The sequence below is a fragment of the Fulmarus glacialis genome, unplaced genomic scaffold (assembly GCF_000690835.1).
Source record: "Fulmarus glacialis isolate BGI_N327 unplaced genomic scaffold, ASM69083v1 scaffold8512, whole genome shotgun sequence".
NCBI classification, from domain to species: Eukaryota; Metazoa; Chordata; class Aves; order Procellariiformes; family Procellariidae; genus Fulmarus; species Fulmarus glacialis.
In genome coordinates, this window is record NW_009199756.1 from 84,220 (window position 1) to 94,625 (window position 10,406).

General features: G+C 38.8%; 1 protein-coding gene across 1 annotated transcript; it reads right to left on the reverse strand.

Moving 5' to 3' along the window:
- On the reverse strand, positions 1-9,607 carry LOC104073542 (chromosome unknown open reading frame, human C12orf5; the record flags this gene model as incomplete). Its single annotated transcript, XM_009573357.1, has 5 exons — positions 1-536; positions 964-1,074; positions 3,529-3,606; positions 7,211-7,332; positions 9,570-9,607. Coding segments are annotated over 5 exons (808 nt in total), but the record flags the coding sequence as incomplete, so codon positions are not given.
- Positions 9,608-10,406: the final 799 nt, after the last annotated feature.

Below are 10,406 nucleotides of genomic sequence, written 5' to 3' on the forward strand. Positions count from 1 at the left end.
TCCCAGTAATTACTACAGACACCTTTTCCAAGTTTAGTATAATGGTGATCTAAAACCACTTCCCCCTACAAAGACTCTTAAAACACTTTCGGAGCTACGCATTCAGCTCCCACATCCACTAAGTGAGAGTCTTGATTAAGACAAACACATGTGATTTCAGGTTTTAACAAATTTCCATTTTCAAGTTTTATAACGAAATGACTAACTCCTGTATTGGGACTGACAGAAGACAACTGAGACTTTGTTAAATTTGTTGGCAAACTACAGTTGAGATCCGAAACAAAATAACCCATCCAGTTCCTCATGTAGGCTCCATGACTCACTACTAATATATTGGCATCTAATATTTTAGAAGCTCCACCACTACCAGAGCTAAGTTCTGCTTCACTGCAGTGGTTTGTCCAAGGGAAAACGAACTGTTCTTCAGATGCTCCTGAGCTTCTGCTTGCTGCACCATGCATGTCTTGCTCTTTCTTTTCCAATTCAACAGCTAGCCGACACAGAAATTCAAAAAAATCCCTTGCACGTTCTCTTACCTGAAGAGAAAGGTCAGAAGAATACATTGTGAAAAATGCAAGAGGCTTCTGCTTTCAGAAATCTGAGATACAACTACTTCAGTTAAAAGATAAACATTTATCACAGACAAGTCTCAGAAATCAATGGTAAGTTACTGAATGCTGTAAAAACTCCTCTGCCCTCCAAAGCCAAGGCTGAGAGTAACCGCCATCATCCTCCTGCAGACAAGAGCTTCACGAGGAGTCAGTCTCAGAACCAGTGTTTTAGTTCTAAAGAGATTCCTTACTTGACAGCCACTGCAATCACGTCAGGTAATGTTTTTAGCTTGGAAAGTAACCACCTTTGGTTGGGCTAAGCTCTCAATCAGATGTTCCTAAGTATGCAATAGCTGCATCTGCACTGATGAAATGGCCTAGAAACTAGAGCACAAATAAATAAATACCATACTTCATCCAGTGTTTCTCCTCCAGAAGGCGTAAATGAAGGACATTGCTCTCCAGCAGCCTTTGCCATAGCCTTAAGGTCAGTCAAAGGCCTTCCTTCTGCAACACCGTATTTCTGTAAGAGACAAGTTACAAAGAGCGGGTTTAGCAAGATGTATCGAGTCTCCAGTACCGCTTCCAATGCGAACATCTCTTAACAGCCTTGTTTTCTTAGATTCTCAAGTGTAATGTGCAGGCTTAACTACCTTTTACATTTTATTGCAATATTGGGGGAGGAGGTATCTTTATATCTGCTATTTAAGTTAAAATATATATATATCTGCTGGGTACAGAAATACATTAAGAACAGCATCTTATTTAAAGTACTAACATTCAAAACACTACCTTCAGCCTGATCTTTGCTTTGAAATTTTTTCCTACATTCTTGACATTCATTCTTAGCATACAAAATTCAAGTGTCTTTGTAACTGAGGTTACATTGCAAACACCTCTGTATGTAGCTGTTCACATCAGGATAAATCCATTTACTTTTCATATGCAGAAAGACTACATAATTATTTTTCACAAGTAAGAAACACATATTTTCTCTACAGACCTCTGAAATCTCCACAACAGACGAGTCCGTTTTAAAATTAGAATTTTTGAAAAAGACCAAAAAAAAAAAAAAAAAAAAGACGAAAAACCACAAGTACTGTACTTATTAAAAATAAACAATAAGGCCTTCCCCGACTTTTTCAGAACATACATTACTGCTGTGGACAGTGTTTTCAGAAAACAGTAAAGGCAAAAAAGACCTTAAAAACATATGCTAATGGACTCAGAGAACATGCAATTAACCATCTTCAATGACATGCTTATTTCTGAGACCTCCAAATACAAGGCCCATACGAGAAACAGTAGTAAGAACCCATATATACCAGCTAGTTATTCTGGGTCACTAGAAGTCCCATTATAAAACATAGTATTTCTCATCTGTAATGTATTTTACAAGATAGATATACTTGGATGTGCATTACAATTTTTGACCTTGAAGATCTTTCCAAGGCAGATTTCTAACAATGGTAAAACAGATCCCTCTGAAGATTAATACTTCACTACCACTAACAGATGCAAAATATATTCAGGTGGAAAGCTTTGGTCTTTCCTTGAAAAGTCCGAAGACAGTGAAAATGCTGCAGTTATGATGCGTATTTTGAGAAAGAGCTGATGCTATACTGTCAAACGCTCAGTTACACACATTCCAGAAATACAGACTTTGATGACTAGGATACAGATGCATACTCATTACTGAGGCTTTTTTGACTTCTATGTCACTATCCACTTGCTGTGGATATGCAATTAGATGCCATAATAATTAATTTATTACAGTCTTCAGAATTTAAATGTACTGAAACACATTTACTTCAGCCTCTCAATCCCTTTCTCTAAAGCAAAATATTGGCAGTTTAAGAACACTAAGAAAGCCATGAAGAAATAACTGCTCCGAAGCTGCTGAAAATGAAATCCTAATCTTGAAGATTTTTCCAGACTTCTCTCATGAAAGCAAGGCATGAGAGAATAAAACTTTCTTAATAGGGTCAATGACATATGTTCTTTTAAAGGACGTTGCTTCTTTTCATGCAATTCAAACTTAATTCCAGTTATCCAGAGTAATGACTTACAACCTGTGGACTGCAGACATTGTATTGGTATTTCTATACATCCATAAAAACACCAGGAAAGGGGAAAAAATGTGTAACACAAACTTAAGATTATTCTTTCTAAAATTCTGTATCACGAACCGTAGTATTTTCAAAAACATCAGGTGGTAAAGCAACTGAAGAAGTTTGGGAGGCATTTAACTTGCTGATTTTGGGGGAAGAACTGGAATTTCTGACAGAAAAAGAAGATCCAAATAGGAAATGCTACTTAAACACTTATTTGCCTGCTGGCAATCTGCCATCCCACTATTGGTTTTGTAGCATTTCCTTATTTAACATTCAGCTGACACTCTCAGTGTAGCACCTGAAGGGTGATTCATATTGGCAGAAACAGCCAGCACCTGAGTTTATTCTGATCAAGACATACTTTAAAACAGACAGGAGGTACAATTATGCTTGTTATCAGGCTAATCAGGAAAGCAGATTGTTCCATGGACAGCAGAAAGCTTTCCAGTAGTCTTTTTGCAAATGAAAAGGTATAAACAGCTAGAAAGCCAACATTGACTTGTGCCATCAGGCTAGAAAAGGTAGGTAGAGGGAGTATCTTTAACACTTTACATATGGGGTTAGAAAACAGAGCTAAGCTTTTTATTACATTTAAGATAATTCCCTCTACATGTAAATCTTATCTTACTTAAATCATTAAAGCATCACAGTTACAGCACTAACCACTAAACTTTGGCTTTGCTTCGCAACTCGGCAAACAATTTATAGTACCTGATGTGAAGAGTTCAGTTTTCAGTGATTAAAAACACAGTGCTCTTCACTGTTAAATCTACCATTTAATAAGCCAAGATATCCATCAGCAGTACTTTACATTTTCAAATTGTTCAATGTTCAATATTAAAACAAACTCTTTTGGCACTTACTCTCTCTCGAAGTCTTGCATCATACTTGATTTCCAAATCTTTGCAAAACTTATTTTTTTCTAGAATTGTGGCAGCAGTCTAAAAAGTGAATGTACAATCATATCAATGAGCTGTTTTCTCATGGGACAGCTAAACCATCTTACACCACCACCACGATGTGAATCACATTAGTAGTACCCAACTACCCAAACAAACAAGACAAAAAGGTTTTCAGCTAGTAGTGTCTGCCAGAATTGTGTCAGGCCACGAAAGGCAGAAAAGCTGCAATCCTCTGAAAGTTCTTTCATAATTCAAAGTCCAGAACAGTTGAAGACACTTAGCATCCATGAAAGGTGGGCAGCAAGACGCACCGCAGCAGCCGGATTTACCGGGATAAATGACACACCTTCTCTTGAGCATACTGCCACTCACAAAGCAATCATGCCGACCCATTCTTTACACGTAGGACGTGGGTCAGGCTCACAAGCAGTATGTTCCTAAAAACTGATCAGTTAATCCGACTGCGAAAAACATAGCATCTAACAAATGAAATTACTTTCTGGCAAGTGGCTACTTAATGCACCTCAGAAATCAAATACTCTTGAAGCAGTTAAGAGCAGGAGGGTGTTTGCTGGCAATATACTGAAGTGTCAGCCTTGATGTTACGAGGGAGAAATGCATTGGATGATACACTTGGGGGGAAAAAAAAAAAATCTAGCTTATTGTATTCACTTGCCTTTTGATAGCATGGCCAAGAGACAGAGAAAATCCAAAGGGCTTAGTTTGCTTTTAACAATAGTCTGGATGTCTTGAGTTTTGTGCTATATGTCTTTTTTTCTTCCAAGGAAGCATGTGATTTTAGGGGTGCAGGGAGGGCACGACAATTGATCAAGAGGAAATTCTGGTACCACTTGGCAAAAGTATTGCTTAATACAGGCTATAGCGTGTTGGATATTATACAGCTGTCTGGCTGCCACAGCCAATAATGGGAACTAAAGGATGGCTAACCTGCTCCTGTTCTTATATGCACCAAAGTGTGAAGGCTGTACTGGATTTGCATACAGTTTTGACCGGTAATATCAGTTGGAAGTCTTGTGCAAATGTCCACATCCAATTGAACTGACATTCGAAGAACTCATTTTGAAAAGGCTCCTTGGATTCTGGCAAATAATATGCAGCCTTGTTGTACTAACAAGATTTTATGACCTATTTAATGTATTGCTTAGGAAAGGCTTTATTTATGTTGCAACTTTAAATTCCTGTCACAGAATAATGTCAAAATTCAGATAGAGCTGAATCAATTTCCTTGTATATATGAATAGCGTAGTTAATTTTATGATTGTATCCTGAAATTTCTCCAGGACTGAGATCTCGTTCAGTACATAGAATAGACAACATTAACCTACTGAGCACTAATTCATACTCTGAAATGTATATATTAAACATGAAGCCTCATTTACCGTGCTGAAACCAAAATCTCCTCTGAAGAAGAGATTAACTTCCTCACACCTTTCCTACACTATCCATTACTAGAATACCAGCATGCTTCAGAAACGTTCCTGAATCTTCACAGTACCACAGTGACAGAGGGATATTGGCCCCACTTTACACATCGAAAAGACTCAAAGATTTTCTCTCATCCTCCTCAGGGCCCAGCCTGTCCCAGTCCTGAACCTGCCTTCACTGCTGCACAGTTCTTGTCCCAACGGCATGAGCATCTCACAGTAGGCCCCATATTCCCCTGCAGACTTTGGGTGTTATGCTCTGTTAAGCTTAGAAGTCTTACGGAGTTATGCTTTGTTCACACCACATCCCAGTCTGTCCAGCTGGTCTTTCTTAATTTTCACATTGCAGATATGCCTGCTCTCTTCTACACTGCTGATTTCTGGAGCTAGTCTTTGACCCTCCCTCCTAGGCTTATTCTCTCAAACAGGCTTCCCTGCACAGCCTCTCTCTGCATTTCCTATATCTGCTCACTTTGCATCTCCTGTAGCTCTTGGAATTCCTGCCCAGCTAGTACAACACATCCCTGTTTTCTCCTATCCTGCTCAGGCTTGAATGCTCAGCTGTCAGGCACGGGCAGCAGCCAGAGGACCACATACCACTCCTGGTTCCAGTAACCAGTACACACCCTGACTACATCTGATGCAAGAGACATTCCAAGGAAAATTAAACTTTACCACTAAGATTTTCTTTAAAAAAACATTTTTTCCTCTTCTGCAAGGGAACTTGTACATTCCTCTCATACTTGAGCTATGAAGTGACAGCATAGTAAAGGACACTTCTTCATAGATTTGCAGCTGCCAAAAAAGGGAGTTCCAAGCAAATGGAAACGGCAGCTTTACACATCTTTGGAAAAGCTTCCACAAAGTCTGGATAGCTTGTCAAACAAATGGCAAAACACATTTCCTTTATGCAAAGGACAAATTCAGGTCTGTCTTCTACATCATGAGAGTGCAAATGCTTCTCATGGAAAAGGCTGTCTCTAACATAAGGAAAAAAATTACCAACCTCACTCTCAAGTGGCTGAGCATTCAAAAACAATTCCCCTAAGGCAGGCACATAGCACAGTCAGTCTTATGAACACTATAAAGCACTATTAATGTTTTTAAATATAATCACTGCCATTCACACACTTAAAGGAAGTGACTTGTCAGGCAGTTATTATTCATTTTAAAAATATCTAATTTTTGCACTCCTCCCTCCCTGTTTCTCTAGTTTGTTTTCTGCCTAAGTTGTGCTGCTACAGCAGTTTATGGGACTGTGCTGCAAAACTGATGAGCAATGTTGATGACGTATGTTTTAAGAAAAAAAGGGGATTAATGCTAGATTTTGTTGATCTGGTTTACAGCAAGGCTTCACAAGCTTTTGTAGCAGAACAACAGAGCAAAAAGCAAGCAACCAGCAGGGCTATCAAGAATCGCTTAGTAGTTTCAACCACGTGAAGCCTACATGTCTCTTGAAATCACAGCATCAGTAACAGAAGAGAGAGTTAAGGACACGGCTTCCACAGGAGACATGACCCTCCTAGAACAGCTGATCTATGCCTCTACCTTTAAAAATTCTGTCTCCCTAATTTTTTCAGTATTTCATAATCTTGCACACAAAATCACATGTAATCCCACTCAGTAATTAACATTTTTTCCTCTTTAATTAACCTATTAAAATAGTGCATCAAGGTGAGAGGTGTGCTATTATATTCCTGCCAAAACCCAAACTCTCTGCACATCTAATGATCCTTGTACTGACTTTACAGCAAAACTTGATCTTGCCTATATTGGTCTGTATTCCTCAGAAAAACACAGCATACAGCCACAATGCATAAGACAGTACAACAATATCACAGCCAATTTGTTTTGTTTCTTCAAAGAAAAACTTACTTCAGTCCGTGTTACCTCTAAGTCCCAATTACTCATTTAGCAAGAACCTATGCACGTATTAAATAATGGCAAATCCGTAAGAACACTGCATGACATCCTGCAAAGCAAGCTGGCCTTCATCGCTTTCTAACTGAGCTGTTCTCATTGAAATTTCCTTACTCATAGAGGCCTTCTTGAACTCTACACAACTCAAACTGCAGTTCTAAGTCCATCAAAATAGCTTTTGGCTCTCTGTCACTGTATTATTTTTGCATCATCGATAGCAAATAAATGCCAAATTCTGAAGCTAGTATTTACATTCGGTTGCCTCAAGAAGCACTTGCCTGCTTTGCTCGAAGGAGGTCACTTGAAAAGACATGAGTAAACTTCACATCACTGAGAAATAAACCAGCAGCATTTGCTTGTCTGAAACCAGTTGCAGAGAGCGGCTCATCCACTCCCTGACCTACAAAATAAAAACCCATCAACATTAAGACATGCAAATTTTAGATCAATTAGAACCTGAGCAAGCATGGCAGCAATAAAGAATCTGCTCAATCGTAATAAAATGCTTCTCCTTCAGTAAAGCCAACCATTAGTAAAAGTCACTGTTCCTCGGGTCTTCACTAAACTCAGTCACACAAATTGTATGAAAAAAGGGAGTACAGGCTAGGAAGACAGAAGGATCATTATCGATTATATTTGTATTAATGTATACATATGACAAATTTAAACTTAAAACAGAGGCCTACATTGTCTAAATGCGAGCAGTCATTTCAAATCACTTGTCCTTTTTAGAATGGTCACTGGTAGGCTTCCTGCAAGAGGAATCTCACAACTGAAGCTGAAACTCTATAAACAGATTTGTTGATTGTAAATAAGAAAAAGGACAATACAACTGAGATAACATTGTTGATACTAAAATACATATATGGAAAAAACACGCACATTGGGAGAGTCAAGTCCTGACAAATAGGAAATGCCTGCTTCTCCCCACTCCCTAACATTGGCAATGCCTTGAAGAAATGAGGCAACAAGAAGGGATTCTGTGTAATGCGGAAAGCAGCACACACTCTTTGCCAAAGACACAGTTTCACAAAAATTTTACAGTTGATGTAAACACAATGTGTTGTGCTCTCTTCCTCTCCCTTGCTTCACCTCACACATTGACACTAACGCTCATGCAGCTGCATAGCGAGCATGTTGATGGAACAAACCTAGCTGAAAAGCAGCAACCCTTCCAAAAGTTGTTTTCAGCCGGAGCAGTCTGTGAAACTAGCTGGTCATAGAGCTCTAGGAGGACAGCGCTGAAAGAACAAGCACTTTGGTAATCCAACTTGAATGAAATAGGTGTGCTCCTGTCACAGCTCAGAGAGTCTGTAGGAGAACCAAGAACTGTGGCAGAAGGACAAACATGTAACAAATTGCTATGTCCACACTTGCATCACCTATTTTACTTTTGTAGGAAGTCAAAGCAGAGAGTGTGCAATTCTCATCAGATCCAGAACAACGACAAAAACAATTTTCACCAAGAAATGCACAATCACTTCTATGCTTCCAGTAGCAAAAGACAGGACACCAGAAGTCCAGAACCTGAGTTCTGAGTACCTCATCTGTAATTCAGCCATGTGAGACCTCGGATCCCACCATGCAGGTATAGGTCTTACACCTCTTGAAACACAAGGCAGTGTTCACTTTCTACACTGGAGAGGGGAGAGGAACCCACTACATGTCATTTGACACAGAAGGCTAGGCATTTAAAAGACATAATTGGTACTTCTAAGAACATAAAGCAGGGGAATATTCTTTATTCGCTTTATTATGAGCACAAAGCCATGTTGCAAGAACTGTAAATTGCAATGTCAAAACAGAAGTAGGAAAACCTGGAAGCACGATTCTTCCTCATAGCATGTAGCATTGTATAAAGTTTATTTATTCAGAGTACAACCCCACTAGATTCCTTGTAGCAGTGAGCCTCGGTTTCCCTACAACAGACAACCAAGCAGCTCAGTGTTTTCAGTTCTGGGTGTACAAGTCAGCAGTCACTAAGGAGAATTCTGGTTTTAAATGTTTTGTCTAAAGACTGCCTTCCTAGAAGGAGCTGGGATTGAACAATTCAAGCATTTAAACAATCTTTACTTTTCATTCTTGCTTGCTCTACTGTAGCCTTTTTTTGCAAGTGACAGATTACCTTCTTAAGGCAATAGCCTTCTTTACATGACCTTTATCCATCCTTCTGCAGCTCCTTACCAACTTGCACCTGGCTGGTTCTTCACCAGAGCTGCAGCTCTCGCTTCTCCTCTGAGCGCCAGAAGCCCTCTTCCCAGGCTTCATACTACTGAGATTTAACAGAGTGCTATGGGACATTCTGGCATCCTTAGTAACAGGTGCTGCTATAGCTTTATTTGATTACAGGTAACTTTTTTCCTCCCCCTGTTTAGAAAACAGAACTATTCTAATACTCCTGTTGATACCAGAAATACATCACTATTTCTTGATATTCTGTGGAGACCAACTTAGAATCTTCTTAGTTCTGTAAAGCTATCAAGCTAACATCCTGGCTTACAAATAAGGTCTCTTAAGATTTACAATATTATTCCATAATAATTGTTAACATTTCAGCAGTTGGTTACAGGATTTCACATTCTGCAGGGAAGAATAATTTTCCATCTCTAACAAGCTAGCAGAATAACTGATACTAACCTTGTAGTATCTTGTCTTTGTTGTATCTTGTTTCTCCACTGAAAGAGATTATAAACAAAAAAAATTAACTCACAATAATTTTACTGAATGTTCAAAAACATTATATTAGATACCAACAGGAGACAGCAGAGTCTGAATATGAAAAATGAGATACAGGACAGCACAGCCTCTTTTCAAAAAGACGTATCTGAAGACCTTACAATAAAAAAAAAAAAAAATATTCAAGTAGTCAACCCCAATCATGCTGTCAATATTTCCTAAAACAAACCTACCTGGGATAAAAGGAAAGGAAGTAATTTCTTAAATTTATCATAAATGCAACATAATTTATCTATTACAATAACACCTCTATGCTGGAAAGAGGGAAGATGCAGGAAGATTCTGGAGTTCTCTTATGAAAACTGTGTGCTAGCCAACCGGACCTCTGTCCTTTAAAGGGAAGCCAATTCGAGAGCTTATCAAAGATAGCAGCAGAGCACACTGCACACCTTGAAGTAATACAGCATTAAGAAGCCAGAGGTGTAGAAAAACTACTAGAATGAACATCACGTTCTTTAAAAATTAGAATATTCTACCTTGAAAACTGTAATTGACAGTATTTCAAGAGAAGACTGACTAAAATCATGTGCAGATTTATTGAGGAGGGAAAATCTAACAACTAAACTTGACATGAACAAAGTTAAGCATGCTGACTTTGTCGAGACTCCTCACCTGACTGAAATGTCATGTGCTTAAGTTTTTTTGCAGTACTAAGGCCAAGTGCGCTGCTTGGTTTTTATACAAAGAGCTATCAACACTGCTGTGTGGAAGTTCTCAAGATGAGCCCCAAACAGGTAA